Below are 21322 nucleotides of genomic sequence, written 5' to 3'. Positions count from 1 at the left end.
TGGGATTCTCCAGGCAAGATTATTGGAGTGGGTTGCCGTGCCCTCCTTCAGGGGATCTTCCTGACCCAGGGATCCAGCCCGCGTCTCTTATGTCTCCTGCATTGACAGGTGGATATTTTACCACTAACACCACCTAGGAAGCCCTGATAGGTGTGTGATGGTACCTTATTGTAGTTTTAAGTTGCATTTCCCGAATGGATAGAGAGGGTGTCTCCTCTTGTAGATACCTGGTGCCGTTCTGACAGTTGGGGAGTCTTGCTGTCGTGACCTGAGCCAGCAGGGCATCACCCTGTGCCTGGTGCTGCCCTAGGGAGACCTGCCAGCAGGAATTGTTCAGCAGGTTGAGGACCCAGTAGTAGCAAGACCTGGGAATGGCCAGGCATCCTCCAGTAGAGGAATGGATTGATAAGTTATGATTTGCCCCCAAATGGGATTTGTTCAGTACTAGGAATGCATGAATTCCTGGAATACATCTAACGAGGAATACATTTAACATACAACTAACATACATCTAACGTACAACTAGGAATACATCTAACAAAAACAAATCACAGAAGGCTGCATATACTGTATCGACCATTTTTTAAAGCTCAAAGAATTAAAACTAAATAGTTTTTAGGGAGAAATTATATGAGGTAAGTTTCTTTAAGCAAGAGATTGTAATGACACTGCTTCAGGTATATGGGGAGAATGTAGGACGTTTCACAGTTACTGGTAATTTTCTAGGTTTTAAATTGAAGGGTGGGATGGTGGTTTTTTTTTTTTTTTTCTCACAATGCATCATGACTTCCATGTGGCATATCTTCCTTTCTGTGTATCATAAAACATCTAAAAGAGAAGATGTTTTCACATCCGTTCTTTCGAAGTATTGCTTTTTCCTCCAGTAGTAGGTTGAATTCAATAACGACACCTCATGAACAGTCAGCACTTGCTGAGATCACACGTGGGGATCAGGAGTGCACGCCCCTCTCCCTTGAAGATGTTTATGTCTTCCCTGAGCTTGGTTGTGGCTGTGAGGATGGGGCTTTTTGTCTGTTCATTTGTTCACTGCTACCTCCCCAGGTTTGAGAACAGGTGCTTCATAAACATTTGTTGAACAAACGAACAACACAAACATTTGCTCAAGACCCAAGACAGCTCCAGAGGACTCAGTGGGCTCCGCTGCACATCGTGCGGGTGCCAGGACAGGCTTCCGGGACCTGGGTGTCACTGCAGGGTTGGGAATCTAAGGAGAGGCTCTACATAGGAGGGGGCAGGGCATTAGAGGACTCCGGGTGCTCAGGGTTAGCAGAGCGTGTTGTCAGGCCATGAGGCCCAGTGGGTGCAGTGGCAGGAAGAGGCTGGTGTCAGGCTGGGCCTGTGTCCAGAAGGGCCTTGTGGGACAGGCCGGGGCCTGGGCTCTGACACTGCAGCCTCTGAGCTGGTGGGGAGGACCTGAGTGGGATGTAACAGGAGCAGAGCCATGCTTCACACACCATCCTGGTGACAGCCTGGGAGGACTGGCTGTATCCTCCAGAATCCTTACCAGACCCTGGCACTTGGAGTGGACGAGCTTGGACTAACTAGAAGGCTAACTTTTGAAACGTGTGTGAAAATGGTGAGAAATTTACATTTAATAGTTTTTATGCTTGGACAGCATTTATTCCATTAAAACATCTGTTTAAATCATGTTCATAGCAGCTGTTTTTTTCTTAAAGGGCCAGACAGTATTTTTAGCTTTCTGGTGACAGTCTCTGCTGAGAGTAGCCACAGAATGGAATGACAGGCACATGGATGTTTTTCTGTGTTTCCATGAAAGTTGTGAAAACAAGCACCTGCTCTGGCAGATTGGAGACTTTGATGTTTCATTTGGTTTTATGCTGCTGTCTAATTTATGTTGAGTCACCTTACTTACAGCAGGTGCTAGATTGTTTTTCCTGTTCTTAATTTTTGTATAAATGAAGTCGTTTTGTATTTAGCTTGTTTGTGTAATACATTGTGTTTGAGATTTTATTGCTTGTGTCAGTATGTCCTCCTTTTTTATTGATGAGTAGTGTTCTGTATAGATTAGACCAGAAATGATCAGTTCCCCTGTTGATGAGCATGTGTATGGTTTACTTTTCTTAGAGCTGATGTTGTCCACTTCACACAAGACATCTGCTCTGCCCCACCCCACTGCTCCTCTGTGCAAAGGGCCACATAAACCCCACAAGCCAAGACTGAGAATTCTGCTCCCAAAAATCCTGTGGTGGTGTTTTTTTTTTTTAACAAAAAGGAAAAAAATCATCTATTACCTACATGCTTCCCATAATGGGAAGCCTGTGGCCTTTGTTCCTTCTAAAGATACTGGTTTCTCTCTGGTGTTGTTTGCCCTCCATCCAGGTAGCTCTTGCTGGTGTCTTGTATTTTAGGTTTTGTTATGGGTTTTGTCATGGGTTCTCTTAGTCTCTGCTGGAAACTGTTTTCACTTCAGCCTTTGTTTCTGAGTGATGTTTTTGCTGGAAACAGAACTCTGGCCTGACAGGTGTTTTAGCTCTGCACCTTCACTTTGGGTGCCACCGCTTTCTGGTTCCTGTGACCTCGGTGTTGTAACACGTCCGTTTGCTCTTGAACTCTGGTTTTCAGCAGTGTGGCTGGTGGGTCTTGGCTTGTTTTCTCCATATTCGTCTGTGCTCTGCAGGTAGGGGATCTTACAGTGGGCTTGTGTTGCCTGTTCCCCTCACAGTGCTCCCAGGCATCTGAGCTCATCTGCCTCAGCCACCGCTCCCTGGCCTTGGGGTGGAGTCTCCTGCCCAGCCCCCAGTGTGCATGTGAATACTTTTGAACCCTGTGATCCTGAAGAAGGGTAAATACCCTTTGCCCTTTGAGACAGATGTGTGTCCTGTGAGCAGAGTCCCCGTCATTGGCACCCAAGCAGAGCGCGTTGGAATTGGTCTTTGTTGATCGGGCATAGGGCTGCACTGTTGCTGTGCCAGAGTCCATACCCACCAAGGTGATGGGAGGGACTTCTTCCTCGGGGCCAGTTTGTACTTCATCTCAGGGCAGAAGCTTGCAAAGGAGGGGTCTCACTTCCCTGTCCTTTGATACATGCTGCAGCTGGTGATTGGGGGCAGGTGTGTGGTGCTGAACTGTGGCTGGTTGTTTTGACATGCTCGTCCTCTGCCCGTCCAAATGCCTGGTGCCCTGAGCATGCTGAGCAAGTGGCGTCTGGAGCTTGGGAGTCCCAGCTGGGGTGCTGTGCCCCATGGGAGTCCTGGGACTGCACGGTGACAGTGGCATTGGATTTGTCTTCTTGGTTTGAATTTTCCCGCTTGCCGGCTGGCAGCTTTCCAGGCAAGTTGCCAGAGCTGACAGTGCGTAAACCATGATTGGAAGTAAGCAGACAGGATGACAGTGAGCACTCTGGATGGTTTCTGTAAAAAATGCCGTCACCTAGTCCACAGCTTTTCCAGCAATTTTTTTGTGGGAGTAGGGGTGGGGATGCAATGCTCTTGCTGCTGTCTGGCCTAATTGCTTCGTGTTGTGAAAAATTTGAGTTTTACCGTCTCGATTGGAAATGCATATTCATAATGTTTCTTGCCCACGTCTTCGTTTTACATTTATGCCAAGTTAACTTTGAGGACTAAAAAAGAGTCACAGTGACTACACCTACACTTGCTCACAGCACACACATGTAAGCCCATTCACAAAACCCAACTTCCCTAAAATGAGTCACAAGAGAGCCATGATTTGACCCCTGGGGCAAGGGGTATGCCGGTTGCTGTCCTTAGATCTGGTATCTGGGTGCACACTTGTACCCATTCTCTTAGACACAGTGTGTTTTCATGCCTCAGAGGCAGAAACTTGCAACGTGGTGGTGGAGACTGTAGATTTCAGGCCCATAAGACAAGTATTTATTGTCTTGTCCTTTACAAAAAAGCTCGCATGCCAACTCTAGAGTGATGATAATCCTTTGACAAATAGCACTGAGCAAGCCTTGACGTTCAAGTCTGTTCTGCCTTTTACTGTACCCAGCTTGCTGAGACAATTAAATTAGGCTTGAGCTGTCCAGACTGATTGCTGTGCTGTCAGTGATTTTATTCAAATACAAGGTTGTTTAGTCCCTTACTCTTAGTGTTTGTGATGCCAACTCTAATGATACAAAACTGGGTTGGAGGGAGTCCATGCAAGGATGTTCTTGGGTTCTTAGGAGGATTTGCAGTTGACTGGACCCTGGTTGTCAGGATCCTTCATTTACGGCCCTTTGATTGGCTCACAGCCAAAAACACATCCCCAAATGGACAGCTTGCTCTTGGGCGCTAATGAGAAAGGGCACTGTAGGGACTGCTGGAGCCTTGCTTATTGTTAGCACATGGAGACAGGTCCACACCCGTAGGGCTGAAGGCCCTGAGGACCAAGAAGGCTGAGTGCTCAGTGAAAGCAACAGCCCGGCATGCAGAAGTTGTGTGTCCTGGACGTGAGTCATGACAGGTGCCTCAAGTTCATGCAGTGCAGAAAAGCCTACAGAAGACCATGATTTAAAAAAACAATAGTATGGGAATAGTGGTAGACAACGAAGTCTTTTATTTTTTTAATTATTTATTTACTTTTTATTTTTGGCTATGCTGGGTCTTCATGGCTGTGTATGGGCTTTCTCTAGTTGTGGTGCGCAAGGACTATTCTTATCAGAGCACAGGCTCTAGACACACGGGCTTCAGTAGTTGTGGCTCTTGGTCTCTAGGGCGAGGGCTCAGTAGTTGCGGCTCACCAGTTTAGTTGCTCCACAATATGTGGAATCTTCCTGGAATCAGGGTTTGAACCTGTGTCCCCTGCATTGGCAGGTGGATTCCCATACACTATATGCCCCGGGAAAGTCCAAGAAGAAATTTTTTTTTTTTTTTTTTTTAAGAAGAAATATTTTAACCTCTACTCCCTGGTGCTTCTCAGAAACAACCAGATCACCAGACACATTCTGAAGATATTCACATCGTCTTTTAAGTAAAAGTGTTTGTTCCAGTTTTCCTTGAATTTGGCAAACGAGATGGAGGTGATACCAATGAAATTGCTGCCCCCTCACCTTTACCCAGGGGCACCCATGGGGCTGCCCCACTGTATCGTCACCCCCACCATGCGGTCCAGGAGGTTCACAGTCGGCCTGTTGCTGCTCCTTAGGTGGGTTCTTGCATTTCTGTGCATTTGTCACTTGCCTGCAGACCTGTCACCCTGGCTTCCCGTCTTAACTGGCTGGATTTTATCACCACCTCGTTTTTTTGGAAGCTCTTGGTTCCCAACAGTCTTGATCTGTGTGAGCATGAGCCTGCTCTTCTGTGGGGAGAACCTGCCTGGTGGTGCCGATGTCTACTCCGAAGGTCCTGTCCTGCCCCACCACACTCTGGTGCCCAGCGCCATAGGGGCTCCAGCTCCCGGTTGGGGAGGGGAAGCTGTGGGTACCAGGGACTCAGAACGTGGAACCTGGTTTTTAATCCCTGGGTTTGAAGAGATGTGTTTATTTTTTTATAATATTTTTATTTACTTATTTATTTGGCTGGGTTTCAAGAGGTGTATGACAACCCATTCCAGTACTTTTGCCTGGAAAATCTCATGGACGGAGGAGCCCAGTAGGCTGCCGTCCATGGGGTCGCTGAGGGTCGGACACGACTGAGCGACTTCACTTTCACTGTTCACTTTCATGCATTGGAGAAGGAAATGGCAACCCACTCCAGTGTTCCTACCTGGAGAATCCCAGGGACGGCGGAGCCTGGTGGGCTGCCGTCTATGGGGTCGCACAGAGTCGGACACCACTGAAGTGACTTAGCAGTAGCAGCAGCAAGAGGTATATTTATTATTAAACAAATATTGGCCTTAAAATTTGGATATAGGTGCTGGCAGTTCACTGAAGTTAAGAAATCTAACTTTAAGGTTTTACTAGTCAGTGGTCTGTCTGTGCGTGAAGAGGCAGGTGTGAATCACAGAGACTGGCTCACCCTGACTCATCCACGTGTGTGTTGTGTTTCCTCGGGGTGGTTTTGTCGTAGACCAGGAAATTCTGCCACTTGGTGCAGGAGCATGGAAGTCTCAGGCATAAGTGGTGCTGGGGAGTCTTGACTTAGATGCTAAAGTTTCACAGGGCCTTCTCGTCAGTCACATTAAGTAGCTGGCACCTCTTAAAACTCAACACTCAAAAAACTATCATGGCATCCGGTCCCATCACTTCATGGCAAATAAATGGGCAAAAAATGAAAACAGTGACAGACTTTATTTTCTTGGGCTCCCAAATCACCGTGAATGGTGACTGCAACCATGAAATTAAAAGATGCTTGCTTGGAAGAAAAGCCGTGACAAACCTAGATGGCATATTCAAAAGCAAAGACATCACTTTGCCAACAAAAGTCTGTCTAGTCAAAGCTATGGTTTTTCTAGTAGTCATGTATGGATATGAGAATTGGACCATAAAGAAGGCTGAGCACTGAAGAATTGACGCTTTCCAATTTCGGTGCTGAAGAGGACTTTTGAGAGTCCCCTGGACAGCAGGGAGATCAAACCAGTCAATCCTAAAGAAAATCAACCCTGAATATTCATTGGGAAGACTGATGCTGAAACTGAAGCTTCAATACTTTGGCCACCTGATGTGAACAGCCAACTCATTGGAAATGACCCTGATGCTGGGAAAGATCAAGGGCAGGAGAAGAACGGGGTAACTGAAGATGAGATGGTCGGGTGGCATCACCAATACAATGAACGTGAGTTTTAGCAAACCCCGGGAGATGGTGAAGGACAGGGAAGCCTGGTGTGCTGCAGTCCATGAGGTCAGAGTTGGACATGATTTAATGACTGAACAACAACACAGTTGATGATGTAGTTAACTTCTGTGGAGCAGATACGAAAGTATTAGTTGTTGGTATTTTTCTGTGGGTGGGCTGTAAAAGGGTTATTCAGTAGGAACTGAGTAGCTGAGAATAAAAAGTAATTTGTCAAAGTTGTATTTTCTAGAACAGTTCTCAGGACCAAAAAAATTACTTAGCAAGTAATAATAAACTTGACATAGTCAAGTTACTTCTGCTGTAGAGTAAATTCTTAGTAATGGAGACTTGACGAGAATATGCTGTCATTAACATCATTGAGGGTTCTGAGCTCCCTGCAGGCCCTGCCCTGGTAGTGAGGACGTGTGTCCTTGTTTCTAATCCAGATGAGGTAAACGCCAAGTGCTGCAGTGACCTGGCCATGCCGACAGCTGGAAGCTATTAGAACTGGGCTTACCCTGGTTCCAGAGCCCATCGGCTCTGGATGGCAGTGAGGCTCGACGGTGACACACCAACGTCACAACGTTCTTTGTGCCCTTTGGTTTGGCTTGGGTCCTGACTGCACCTCTCTGTGCTTCTGTTTGTGCCTGTGACAGTTGTCGTTGTGCCTGGGGGAGCCTGGTCCCTGAGGAACCCAGTCTGGAGGGAGTTCATGTGCTTGTGTCCTGGTTGTGATCAGAAGTGACCCTCCTCTGAAGCAGTTGCCGCCACTCTTCTTACCACATGTTCTCCTTTTCCTGTTTCTTGATTTCCTTCCTCATTTTGCTGAAGTGCTGTCCAGATCGTTGGTTCGTTCAGGATATGCAAGCTGTGCTTTTCCCAAACTCCTGCATTGATGGGCTCTTAGGACGAAACTCCTTTCTCCTTAGAGCTGGAAGCATGTTTTGTTTGGGGAAGTTCTCAGCGCCCAGGACATGGACGTTTGACCTTGCTGCTCTGCTCTGCGGGGCTGCAGTTTGCACACTTGTGTTTTCTGTCAGCACTAATTTTGTTTTTGGTTGACTATTTCTTTCTCAGTTGGCTGTATTCTCTGCCTTTCAAATTCCCACTAGATGGAGCTTCTGGTTTTCTACTTTGCATATGCTGGTTCCCTTCCGATGTTCCTTGAATCATGCCTCCTCTGTTCTCTGGCCTCTAGCTGTTACAGGCAGTTATGCCCTCTGCTTTGTTGACAGCTTCCCTGCTCAGATGGTGATTTCCGGAGCCTGCATTCTCTTTCTGTGCTCCTTGTGGTCATAGATTGCTGTAATTTCAGTCTCTGAGGATAGTAGAACTGTTTGGGGCAGTTTTAGGTTTACACAAAAATTGAGTACACTGTTCAGAGAGTTGCCTTGTACTTCCTGCCTCTGCCCCCAGTCCCAGTTTTTTGGCATTGAGTGGTACATTGTTTAGAGTGATGGTCTAACATTGATACAGATTAACTCAAGTCCACAGTTTACATCAGGGCTCACTCTTGGTGTTGCACATTCTTCTGATTCTGACAAATGTAATGATGATGTGTATGTAGCATTGTGGTATCAGAATAGTTTCACTGCAGTAAAAACCCTCTGTGCTCTGCCTGTTCATCCTCCCTGCCCCCAGCCCCTGGCAAACCCCGGTCTTTCTACTGTCTTCATAGGTCTGTCTTCTCCAGAGTGTTAGACTGGTAGGGTCCTGCAGCGTGTGTGTAGCTCTTTCTGATCAGCTTCCTTCACTGAGTTCAATGCATTTAGGCTGCTCTGTGTCTTTTCATGGTTTGGTAGCTCATTTCAGTCAGTGCTAAGTAACACTCCACTGTCTGGATGTACCACAGTTTTTTATCCATCACCTGCTGAAGGACATCCTGCTTGCTTCTGAGTTTTGGCAACTATGATATATATATATATACACCAACTTATTTTTAAGTAGTAGCTTATAATCACACACAGATTGTTACATTAGTAATGAATTTAGAAATGATGTCTGTCTTCTTTTCTTTGAACTGCATGCTGTTTCAAAGTGTATTGTTTTCATAGTAAACACTGAGGTTTTCCTAGATACTTTCCTTTTGGGTCTCTAATCTGTTCCTGTTGGGGACATACTGTATACGAGTTCAGTCCATTTAATTTTTTTTTTAATTTCGGCTGTGTGGGTCTTCGTTGCTGCACACAGGCAGCTCTAGTTGTGGTACACAGGCTTATTGCAGTGGCTTCTCTCGTAGCAGAGCACAAGCTCTAAGCTGCAGCTCAGCCGTTGTGGTGCACGGTCTTCATTGCTCCACAGCATGTGAAATCCTCCCGGACCAGGGATTGAGCCGTGTCCCCTACATGAGCAGGCAGATTCTTTACTGCTGAGCTACCAGGGAAGCCCTCTGTCCATTTAGATTTTTGGGAGCTTGTTTTAAGGCCCATCATGTAAAAGTGTAAGTTCTGTGGATGTGGGTGTCACACAAGTAATTGGGTAATGTTGGTTGATAGTGTTCTTCAGATTGTTGGCATTTTCCCTAACTTTGTGTGTGTTTCTGTTCTGTCAGTTTCTGAGAGAGGGGTGTTAAGATTTTTGTGACTGTGAAATTGTCTGCTTCTCCCCTTATTTGTCAAAACTTTTTTATGTATTTTGAGACCCTGTTTTTAAAGTGTGTCTCTTGCATTTTTATCCATTTGACAGTGTCTTCGTTTCACTGGAGCTTTTCATCTGTAGAGTTTCCTTCTCATTTTTCTTTCAGCTTTCTAGCTAGGCCCCCTTATGTTTTTACTTAGAGGTTGCTCAAGGGATTGTGGTAAACATACTTAAATTTTTATAGCCTACTTAGGGTGACAGTCGGAGAAGGCAATGGCACCCCACTCCAGTACTCTTGCCTGGAAAATCCCATGGATGGAGGAGCCTGGAAGGCTGCAGTCCATGGGGTTGCTGAGGGTCGGACACGACTGAGCGCCTTCACTTTCACTTTTCATTTTCATGCATTGGAGAAGGAAATGGCAACCCACTCCAGTGTTCTTGCCTGGAGAATCCCAGGGACGGGGGAGCCTGGTGGGTTGCCGTCTATGGGGTCGCACAGAGTCGGACACGACTGAAGTGACTTAGCAGTAGCAGTAGGGTGACAATATTGTAGCAGTCAGAAACTGCCCCTTATCTTAACGTGGGACCACTCCTCACTCCTTTCTGCTGTAGATGAATGTGTTGTATTTGTGTGTGTTGTGACCCCCACAGAGTGCTGTAATTTTTTGCCTCAAATAGAATCAAGTCTGTCTGCTCTGTGCTGGGAGTTTTAATCTGTATTTTCTGATATTTTCTCTGTGTTCTCCTTGTAGACTAGCGTGCCATGGCAGACCAGAGACAGCGCTCACTCTCTACCTCTGGGGAGTCCCTGTACCATGTACTGGGGCTGGATAAGAACGCAACCTCGGATGACATTAAGAAGTCCTACCGGTAAGAAGCCTCCACCCCCAGCAGCTCCTGCATGGCTGTCTTATATCTCCCTGTTTCCCTGGCCTACTTGCAGGGTCACAGTAGCAGTTCTATTGTATCTCATGATTGTTACCTTAATGTTTTCTGGGCAACAGAAAACAGTCCCTTGTATAAATAAATTAAAAAAAAAAAAAAAACACAGCCCCTTACATAAATAAATTTTAAAAACTAAACTAAACAGCTCCTTGTGGGTCATTTGAACTCCCTGCCCTGGAGTAGAGGCCTGGGGGGCAGGTCTGAGTGTGCTGAGCTGTGACTGTGGGTTAGTCTCCACACCCTGGGGCGGCCTTCCCTCTGAGCTTGCCCCACCCCCACCCCATGCAGTGTCTCTAAGACACTGTCATTGATGCAACCACCTGACACAGTCCTTTATGGTCTCCCTTATCTCCTTATCAGACACATTTAAAAAGCCTTTGCTGCCCAGTCGCTGCCCTTGCCTCCATTTGACAAATGTTCAATGAGCGTCCGGGACACTAGAGGGCAGCAGTAGGGCTGGCAGCTCCTGGGGGGATTGGAGCAGGCTGCTTGCAGGTAAGCTCTCACAGGGCACCTGCTCCTCTGTGGATGGCTCTGGACGATTGCAGAAATTTCTGTTGACCCTGGCGTTCTTGAGTTCTGTGGAAAGTTAGCAGGGGAGCTGGTGACGGGTAAATGTGTCTCTGCTAGCCCTCCATCCAGTGGGTGAATACAAAATGCACAACCAGCAGATGGTTTTGGTTTGCAGGAAGCTGGCCTTGAAATACCACCCTGACAAGAACCCTGATAACCCGGAGGCTGCAGACAAGTTTAAGGAGATCAACAACGCCCACGCCATCTTGACGGACGCCACGAAAAGAAACATCTACGACAAGTACGGCTCACTGGGGCTCTACGTGGCCGAGCAGTTCGGGGAGGAGAACGTGAACACCTACTTTGTGCTCTCCAGCTGGTGGGCCAAGGTGAGGCTGCGACTCCCACACTCGCATCCTGGCGGGTGGGTCTGGGCATGTGGCAGGCTCCTCATCCCTGTGGATACAGCAAAGGTCCAGTCCCAGCAGCTTTCGCTGGCCTGGTGGCCTGCCTGCAGCTGACCTGGATGCACAGAGTGGGGCCTGTGCTGAAGGGTGGCATCCACAGCATTTTCTTTTATGCGTCACTGTGATAGAAACAGGAAACACACTTTTGTCATCACAGTGTGGAGAGATTTGTTTTTGTGATTGAGAAGATGTGTTTGAAATGTCTACCTTGAGAAACTTGAAAAGATAGTATTGTTTTATATGGTAACATTACTTGATTTCCTGATTTTATTCAAAGCATATGCCATGTAAGGCCCGAGAGTGTGGCTCACTGCCGGGCACTGTGCTGTTGGAAGCCAGTCCGGCGGCTGCCAGTCCCCCTCCCCCCCCCGCCCCCCTTCAAAATTTACTCTTCTTATGCAGCTGGTCTTTCTTTCTGCCTTTCCTGTCTTCCTGTCTTACTGTTCTTTATTCTTCTTGATCTGGGAAAGAATCCACTGTTGGTTGAGGACCCCTCTGTAACTGGGGTCGGCGGGGGTGAGGGCCAGGCCCCGGCTTCCTCACACAGCCCTGTCCCCCTCCCCCCAGGCCCTGTTCATCTTCTGTGGGCTCCTCACCTGCTGCTACTGTTGCTGCTGCCTCTGCTGCTGCTTCAACTGCTGCTGTGGCAAGTGCAAGCCCAAGGCGCCTGAGGGGGAGGAGACGGAGTTCTATGTGTCCCCCGAGGACCTGGAGGCGCAGCTGCAGTCCGATGAGAGGGGTGAGTGCGCCCACCGCCCGGGTGGTGCGCGAGGGGCGGGCCTGGAGCGGGCCCTGAACGTGTCGCCCTGTCTCATCAAACAGGAGGGCACTGACACTGTGCGGGAGTGTTTGTGGTGGCAGCGGGACGGTTGAGGTGTGAACGTGGACGCTGGAGGTAAAGCAGGCTCGGAGGGCTGTCCCCGCCACAGACTGTGGCAGCCGAGTAGGCGGGGAGGGCCAAGGGCCGAGGCCGCTGAGGAAGGCCGTGTGGGGCAGAGGTCCAGGCAGCGTCACCCTTTCGAGTGCTTGTCCTACGACCTCTGACCCCAGTCGAGCCACCAGGCGGCTGAGTGTGTCACACAGTGTCGGGGCCATGAAGCTCACTGGCCTGACCTCACTCCATGCGTGTCACTTGCTTGCAGAGGCCGCAGACACGCCGATCGTCATCCAGCCGGCGTCTGCCACGGAGACCACCCAGCTCACGGCTGACTCCCACCCCAGCTACCACACCGATGGGTTCAACTAAATCCAGGATCAGTCAGCACCCGGCCACTCAACCTTAGAATCATGAACTGTAGTCACAGAGATGGCGTGGGAGCCGCCCTGGCCCCAGGAGGGCCGCGCCGACCCGCCTCTGTGCCCGCCCATCCACCCCCGACACATGAAGTGCGTAGCATGCAGTATTTAAAGCAGTTTAGCTACGGTCTTCTTCATCTTCTGTTGTTTCCTTTTTTAATAGCATGTATGGGTTATGTCCATGTCTGTCTGTGTTGTGGGCGTGTTGCAGCCAGACTGCATTCACCGGACGTGGGGCTGCCTCAGGACTCTCAGGCAGGTTGGCGTGGCGGGTGGATGGCCCTTGTGGTCCCTCACCACCAGGTGGGCTCAGGCGGGATGGGCACTCTGTTTCCTGTTTTCATGGGGGCCTGAGGCAGGTGCTGCCTGATGGAAGCTGTGGGGTCTGCTCCCTGCCCTGTCTGCCTACCTTGCAGCCACAGACAGGGCCTCTGGACTCACTTGACAGGAAGGAGCTGGGCCTGGCTCCCAGTCCCGGGGTGTTGCCCTGTGGTACTCACGCTCACCTCATCTGCTTCACCTCATGGCAGGTATTCCCGTATCTGACCTGAGGCCCCTGTGCTTCGAGTGTGCTCCCTCCCCTGCTGGGACGTCCCTGCAGCCTCCATGCTCCCCTTCCCTGCACTGCCCTCCACATTCCTTCAGGCCCACCTGGCCTCTTTGTAATCCTTTCTTGGACCTCCAAGAACCACAGATGGTATCAGCGGCCCAATTAGTGGTGGTCAGAGGGGCTGAATCCAGGCTGCCGGTGGTGAGTGGGCTGCATAGCCCTCTTGCTTCCCACCCCCAACCCACCTCCAATCCACTTTCCTCCACCTGCTCCCTTTGGCCATTGTGGATGGTTTGGGCAGTTAGAGATGTCGAGCTCATGGAGGAAGGACCAGCTGGACCAAAGGCACACTCTGGGGAGAGGGTCAGTCCCCAGGAGGCCTCGGTCCCCTTGGCTCATTCACCTGCAGCCAGACCACAGAAGCTTTCTCACCTGTCTCAGCACCACCACCTGTGGACTGTCGGAAGCCAGTCTGTCTTGTCTGCGTCTAGCCCTGGGGTAGTCCACCACTGTGAGGACTTGGAGACGTGCTTGTGCTGGGCCTGTGTCACACCTGCACCTCGAGACCTGTGTGGCCCAAGCAGGCCTGCCTGGTTTCTGCAGAATGAACCTAGTGACCACTGGACTCCTCCTCAGTGTCCAGTGGGGGAGGTTGTGGGCAGGGGCTGCACGTGAGGAGGTCAGACGCACCAGGACACCCTCCCAGAGCCACTGTCCCCCACACCACCTGCCTACCCACGGCCCCAGCTTACTCGCTGTGCTGTGCTCTGCAATCACCAGGTCCAGAGGCACTTAATGGTATTGTTTTATTTGGGGTTTTTGCCTGTGAAAATGATCATGAAGACATTCAGTGAGAGGTGAGATAAATGCACTGGTATTAAATTAGAAATAACATGCTAAAATCAGACTTCTTAAAAGAACAAGGAATCAGTTATTTGACCTGTCCAGGACCAGGGAGGAGGCTGGTCTTTGGTGCCAGCCCCAGGCAGACATCAAGAATTCAGCCTGAGAGCAGGCCCTAGTCAGCCATCCTGTTTCTGGAAATAGCTTAGGAAACGAGTTGTTTTTCCCCAGAATGGCCAAAAAACAAGTTCAAAGCTTGGACTCTAGCAAGGCAGGCAGGCGCCCCTTCTGCAGTGGGTGGGTGTGTTGCTTTGCGGGTGGAAGACTCCAAGACCCACCCCCCCACAAGTCAGGGTGAGTCCCTTGCCAGGTGTGTCTCAGTTCCGGAATCTTACTGCTCATCTGCTGGAATCGTGACGATCCCCTAGAGACCAGGGTGCCATGGAAAAGGGGCAGGTCTGCAGGTTTGTTGAACCCAGTCTCCCACAGAATTGCAAAAATCTAGTAAATCATGATGACAATGACAACAATTCTCCTGGTGATGGTAACGACTGCATGAGGCCCAGGTCCCCAAGGAGCCAGCACCTGCTAGGTCTAGACCATGCCCCTTCACCTGACCCTGACTCAGACCCTGTGTGTCCTGCGTGTCCAGTTTGTTGATCTGGAAGCAGAAAAAGTCTGGGAACCTTCAGGCACTCACCCTGACTGGAGACCTAGGCCCCTGGCTGTGTTTCCCTGGTGAGCAGCGTATTGTGTCTGGAGCATCCCCTGTTCGTGTGTTCAGAGGAGACGACCCTCTCCCTGCTGTGGCGGGAAAGGAGAAGTGCTGTGGCTAGTGCTGGGGTGCCCTGTGGTGCTGCAGGAGCATGGGAGTGGCTGAGGGGCGGTCAGAGGCTGGTGGCCTGTAGATTTCTGTTTCTGCTTGGTGACGTGGTCTCTTGTCTTCCTTGGGCGTTATTCTGTTTTCAAACTGCTTCAGACGTTACCGCTCGTGTGTGAGCCTTCCTGCTTCTCTGATCAGTTGAGCAGCCAGCACCACGAGGAACCCATTAGGGAACATGGACATGGCGCTTCTGCTCTGGGTGGGGCGGAGGACCTGTTCCAGGGCAGATGGGCAGCCTCCCTGGCACCTGGTGTGAGACCTCCAGTGAGTGGGTGGGTGCCCAGAGCCTGGGGGCCCTGTCCGCCCTTCCCTGGCTCTCAGCAAGCCCCGCCAGGGACACAGCTTGCTTGTGGGGTGTGGTGAGAGGGTGTGAAAAGTGACTGATCTCATTCCTTTCCCAGTATTCTGAGCTGTGAACCCATGTGACACAGGATTCCTGTTATGCTTTTTTGGTTGTGACTCCTTCTCCTGTGGAATTGGCAAAAGCTACATTTTTACTGTCCTTTCAAGCACGGTTGGCGTCGTCTCTGCTGTAGGTGTGGGCAGTGTGTGTACATATGTGTATATGTATATATCACCCAGCAGCGTGACTGCTGCCGTCCAGGGCAAAGCGACAGTACAATAAATGTTGGCTCCAAAACTGCCTCTGGTTTCTTGATCAGTGGGCAGGAGCAGGGGTCTGGGCAAGCTGGCCTGCTGCGCACAGAAGGAAACCCCGACCCTGTTGTGTCCTGGGATAGGTGTGGGTGGCAGGCCAGGTGTCAGCCTCTGGGGGTGGGGGGCAGGGCTGCCTCCCTATCCCTGGGGACTCACCTGACCCCTGAGGTGAGTGTCTCAACCCCTCCCTCCTTTGAAACATTAAAACCCATTTTCTAGGCATCAGATACAACCAGTGACAAAGCCGCATTCCAAGGGGTCTCTCTCCTGACCCCAGACCCACCCAGAGGGTCCCTGTGAGGTAGGAGATGGGCTCCAGCTTGGACATTATTCTCCTACCTCACCTCAGGGAAGAGGCTGGGCGTGGGTCCTGTGCTCAGCAACTTCTGGTCGGTTTTATCTCCTTGGAAATGGGATGGTGTTTCGGGTGGGCAGGGGAAGCAGTTTACACTGAAACCTGTATACGTTGTGGTTAGAAGCTAAATGCGGGTTCATGGACCATGGTCGTCCATGTGCTGGTTTGTCCTGCTGCTGGGGTCCGACCTCTGTCCTGAGCCCGTGCACACACCTGGGGCTAGGCTGAGGGGTCACGGAAGTTTCCCATGGTGATGGTCTCTATGTCTGAATGTTGACCTATAATAAAGATTACTTGTAAAAAATAAATGTTTTCACTGCAGACCAGGTGTATGTCTTATTTAATGATCCCTGCATAATCCTATTTTGGGGGGAGTCTTACACTCTGGGGGCAGCTAACCTCCTTGGCCCTCCTGAGGTTGATGGTAGGGAGAGAGGGGCAGGTGACATCCTGTGCCCCATCGGGCACCCCTGGACACAGTACAGGCAGCTGCCTTTGTACCTGTCTCCTCACCCCCAAGACAAGCATCCAGTCTTGGGCTCTTGCAGGAGGCTCCATCTCTGCCCCGTGGTGTCCGTGTCTGGGTGTTCATGTCCACCATGTGTGCCTTCTCACATCAGGATGGCTCAGACCCTGGGGACCCTGGCATTAGGTGGCAGAGGCCACCCGAAGCCACATGGCCCCTGGGTCTGACTCCCTGGCTCCACAAGACGGTAGGGAGCAGCTGCCTCCAGAAACACCAGTCTTCGGCTGCAGGTGTCACCTTCCACGTCGCAGCGGGTATTGGCCCCTCTTGGCTGTGCTCCTCAGGTGGGGGTGCTGATCTTTCTTCTGTGTCTTTGGTCTTAGTGAAGAGCAAGGCAGAAATGATTTGAAAAAAAAATTAAAGCATAAAAATAATATAACAAACACCTGGAAGCACTATTTGGACATAACAAACATGAAGTAATTTAATTTAGATTTTCCACAAAAAGATAGGGACTTCCCTGGTGGGCCAGTGGATTTTTTTTTTTTTTCCAAAAAGAGGATTTCCTTGGTGGCAGAGTGGATAAGAATCCACCTGCCAATGTAGAGGACATGGGTTCAATCCCTGGCCCAGGGAGATTTCACATGCCATGGTGCTACTAAGCCTGTGTGCCACAACTCCTGAAGCCTGCACACCCTGGAGCCTGCACACCAAAACTACTGAGCCTGAGTGCTGCAAGTACTGAAACCTGTGTGCCTAGAGCCTGTGCTCCACACTAGAAGCCACTGCAATCAGAAGCCCGTGTACCTCAATAAAGAGCAGCCCCCACCCACCACAACTAGAGAGAGCCTGTGCAAAGCAAGGGAGATCCAGAACAGCCAAGAATTAAAGGGAAAACATAATAAAGACCCCTTTGTACCTCTCTCCCGGGGATCCAGAGGTGGCCACTAGGCACTTCAGCCCACTTCTGTTTATGGTTTTAAACCCTGCCTACCAGTGTCAGGGTAGCTGACGTTCCAACACTTTGGCCACCTGATATAAAGAGCTGACTCTGGAAAAGACCCTGATGCTGGGGAAAACTGAGGGCAAGAGGAGAAGGGAGTGACAGAGGATGAGATGGTTGGATGGCATCACTGACTCAATAGACATGAGTTTGAGCAAACTCAGGGAGACAGTGATGGACAGAGAAGTGATGTTACAGTTCATGTGGTTGCAGAGTCAGACACGACTTAGTTACTTACTGAACAACAACCAGTGTCAGCATCTGGAATGTACCACTGATTTCTAAGATTTACATCAACTGTACAGCACTAAATCACTGTGAGTGTTCATTCAATGTAGGTTTTTTTTTTTTAATCCATGTGGCTACATCTGGTTATTTTAATTTCTGTACAGCATATATCATATGAATCAACCACAAGTGGTTGGTGGTCTTGTCACTTGAGGACACAGGTGGTTTTATTTCCTGGCTGATGAAGCAGAGCTGCGCTACCCTGGCCAGGGACTACCACTGGGCAGGCTCTGGAAACCTCCCCGTGATTGGTGGCCCCAAATGCCCTGCACATTCAGAGAGGAAGGCCCCTTCCTACTTCCCTGCCAGCCTGAGCATCCTCAGACGTTTTTCCTCATTTTCAGTATTTTCTACCTGAGATACTGACAGAAATAGGACGTGACAACACGAAACCAATTTAATGATGGGGATGCAGAGTGGTGGGCAACGGGACCTCCGCCCCTCCTGGCCTTTGTTTAGGAGGACTGAGGGCCCCGGGCATGGATGAAGTCCCCCCAGTGCCCTTTGCTCTTCTGTGCCCAGTCTTAGGACCCTGGGCTCTTAGCAGAAGTCGTGGTCGCAGCGTGTGGGTACGGTCTTAGGGACACCTCCCGCTTCCCTTCCCTGTCCTACCTCCCACACCCCCGGGAAGTACCGAGAGGCAGCCCCACCCAGCACGTGTTCGGCGTGTGGGGCCTGACCACGAGGAGGGGCGGGTCTGCCATGGGGATGTGGGCGGTGGCGGCGGCTCACGTCTCCCCACTCGCTCCCGGCAGACCTGGCGCAGGTAATCTGCGTCCAAGTAGGTTGAGCGCGGGGCCGTATCGCGTGGGCTCCCCTACGCTGGCTTCGAGGCAGCCCGCCCCCTCCCCCGCCTACGTTGCCTTCGACGTCACCGCGTGATGAGCTTTATTCCAGGAACCCAAGCGGCAGCTGCAGACTAAGGCCCCGCGACGGGCCAGCGGTCCCGGGAGTTCTCCTGGTTCAAGGAAACCCGGCAACAACTTGGCAAGACGCGGCCCGGAGGGGAGCGCGGGCCACGTGGGCGCGGGGGGCCGGACGCGCCCGCAGTCACGTGCCCTCTTGGAGTAGCGTCTCCGGTGTCGGTCGGGCTCGGGGCCCCGAGGACCCCGCGCGGCCCGTCCCGGCGGGAAGATCCCATCGCTATGCGGTAACCCCTGTCCCTGGCGCGACCGGTCACCCATCCTCTCCAAGTCCTGAGAACTGGGCTTCCTCGGTCTCAGGGAGGCCCCCTTCTCAGGCTCCCCAGAACTTCGGGGGGCCCCGAGGCAGCACCCGCGGCGCCCTGGACCGCGGCTCCTTCCAGTCCTGTCCATTCTCTTTCCGTCCCGGAGCGCGGCCCCCAGCAGGCCCGGGCCGGGATACTCTGCTCGCGCTGGGATACTCGGCTCGCGCTGGGACTAGGGGGCGTGGTGGCTGTTGGGGAGGGTCCAAGCCAGCGCCAGTCCCACCCCCAGACACGTGACGCCGGGGCGGTTCTCCGCCCCTAGTTGGAAGCCAGCCGGTGAGCTCCCGCGCCCAGGGCCTCGCCAGGGAACTAGGCCCACCCACCTGTCCGCCGCCCCAGCGGATGTATCCTCGCTCTGCTCTCCAGGGCTCCCAACCAGGGCCCTCCTCGGGGTCACACACCTGGGTCCCCGCGAACCCCGTTGCTAGTTGCCCTTTTCTCACCCTTCTAAGCACAGCTAAAACCCACCTGCTGCCCCCTGCCCTGTTCCTTCAAAAGTGAATCCACGGCCCCCTCCCTTCCTGCCCCCGCCCCAGCTCTCAGCTTGACCTTGGAGGGTCTGGAAGTGTCCCAGCACCATGCAGCCTGTCGTGCAGCGTCTCTGGCTGCCTCGTACAGGGGCTCAGCGCTGAAACATGTACAAACGACTCTAACTGGGACTCACCCTGGAGCACTTCAGGCTGTATCAAGCCAAACCCAGGACACTGGCATCTGGCGGTTTCTTCTTGACTCCTGGTGTCCCAGCGGAGAACTGAGACACTCTGATGGGTGGAATCCTTACCCAGACTGTACACACCCTTCTGCTGGAGTCCATGTGCCCCTTGCTGCTGCTGGGGAGGGGACGGCACCTTGCGGGCTGACAAACCTGAGATTGTCCCTGGATGCTCACCATTCTCAGGTTGGACAGTCCTGAAGGCACCGCCCAGGCGGCTGACGGGGCTTTCGAAGGCTCATTATTCTTTGGGGTTCCTCACCTCGTGTCCCAGGAGCCTCTGGACAAGTGAGGGAGGGGCTCGGGGTCTGTCCTGGCCCAGGCTCTGAGGGTCTCTCCAGGCTGCAGGCCCACCCTCAGCTACTCCTCAGGTTCGTCCCCCACCCCCTGGCCTCTCCTGGGGCCACAGCAGCCCAGGTGCCCAGAGAGCAACACAAGGGGCCACTCATCAGTCCCAGCTGGCACGCAGCCTGAGCGGTTTGCCTGGGGATGGGCTTCTCTGGCCCCACCAGCACCACCCAGCTTCTCCTCATGCTGGAAGTCCCCAGTGGCTCCAGTCCTGGACCTTGAACCCTGGTGCTGTTTCTGCGACTGGGAGGCTCCCTGAGGCTGGAGGAATTGCCCCTTTCTCCAGTGGCACCCCAAAGACCCATTCATCAGGTCTGTTTGGAAGGTGACCACTTCTGCCACCCCTCAGGGTCCTGGCAGGATGTGGCCCAAGAACCCCCCTAAGCTGTGACCTTGTCTCCGGGAGATGTCTCTGGTGAGGGACCCTCAGCTTGAGGGGGTAGGGCTTGGTCCTAGGCCACCACTGACTCTGGGGAAGTGGGAGGAAGCTGTCCCACCCACAGGCTGGTGGCTGAGTAGGGTGAGAGCCCTGAGCTGCATCACACATGTGTGTGTCTGGGGCCATGTGCTTTTTGCACACGCATGAGCAGGTGTGGCTTTGATATCTTCTCTGGGAGCTAGTTAGCCTCTAGATGGACTCGGGGGCCCCTCCTGGGATGACCTAGTTCCTGCCCAGCTCATCAACTGTCTGCCTCATTTCTCGTCTGGGAAGAGCTGGCCAGACAGAAGGGCATCTCTGCCTCCTTGCCTGTCAGCACTTGAGCAGGGCCAGGCCTGCTGCAGGCTCCAGGCACTAGAGCACAGGATGAATGAATGAATAAATTTGGCCCTGGAGACGGGGCTGGAGCGGGGAGCTGTCCACTTACCAGGTTGTGGGGGAGAGGTCCCTTCTGCCGACCTTAGGGCTGTGTCGCTCCTCTGGCCCTGCGCCTGACCACCTCTGGACCAAGCTCCCGCCTTTATCTGCTGCCCTTCGCCTGGCCCCCACCCAGAGACTTCCTGTCCCCGCCCCACAACTAGCTTTTCCATGACATGGCCTTTGTGAGGGGGGCGGGGAACCAAGAGAGACCAGGAGGGCAGAAAAGAGTGAGACCAGGCCATGAGGTGGAGGGGACATCTGTGTGGGGGCTTCTGACAGCCCACCTACTGCAGCTGGGAACCTGCCTCAGGTTTGTGAGCCAGGCAGGTCTGCACCCTAGCGGGTACCCTTGCCCAAAAACTGTGAAGGCAGGGCCGGACGTGGTTTCTGGCCCTGACAATGTGGCCGGCTCGCTGAGGCACCGGCGTCTCCCCTGCAAGTGGGGCCCCTGTGGCCAGCACGAACTCCTCACTGCTTCCTTCAGCCACCCGCACACCAGTCTCCTCCCCCCACCCGCGCCCCCTGCCGTGGGACAAACACGCGGGGTGTGGGGGTGGCGGGGGTAGTGGTTGTAGAGGCTGCTGACACCTTGTAAGACCCAGAGCCCTAGGTCCAGGCCAGGTGGCCACCAAGG

At 52.1% G+C, this 21322-nt stretch overlaps 1 protein-coding gene and 1 non-coding gene across 5 annotated transcripts in view; one reads left to right on the top strand and one right to left on the bottom strand.

Annotated features, from left to right (window-relative positions):
• Window positions 1–16105, top strand: part of DNAJC5 (DnaJ heat shock protein family (Hsp40) member C5) — a 29012-nt gene extending 12907 nt beyond the window's left edge. For 2 of the 4 annotated variants that reach the window (NM_174533.4, XM_010811366.4), the window contains 4 exons: window positions 10028–10145; window positions 10909–11122; window positions 11768–11939; window positions 12343–16105. In NM_174533.4, the coding sequence (NP_776958.2) occupies window positions 10039–10145; window positions 10909–11122; window positions 11768–11939; window positions 12343–12446 (597 nt within the window). In that variant the 5' untranslated portion in view covers window positions 10028–10038 and the 3' untranslated portion in view covers window positions 12447–16105. Of the gene's footprint in view, window positions 1–10027; window positions 10146–10908; window positions 11123–11767; window positions 11940–12022; window positions 12096–12342 lie in introns of those variants that run through there. The other 2 variants (XR_236996.4, NR_120605.1) reach the window with 2 other exon arrangements.
• A 3499-nt stretch (window positions 16106–19604) lies between these two features.
• Window positions 19605–19696, bottom strand: MIR1388 (microRNA mir-1388). The gene has a single exon (NR_036335.1). It is a non-coding gene; the product is annotated as a microRNA mir-1388 (primary transcript).
• Window positions 19697–21322: the final 1626 nt, after the last annotated feature.

Source organism: Bos taurus, chromosome 13 (genome assembly GCF_002263795.3).
Source record: "Bos taurus isolate L1 Dominette 01449 registration number 42190680 breed Hereford chromosome 13, ARS-UCD2.0, whole genome shotgun sequence".
Classification (NCBI taxonomy): Eukaryota; Metazoa; Chordata; class Mammalia; order Artiodactyla; family Bovidae; genus Bos; species Bos taurus.
This window is presented reverse-complemented; position numbering and strand designations above follow the sequence as displayed.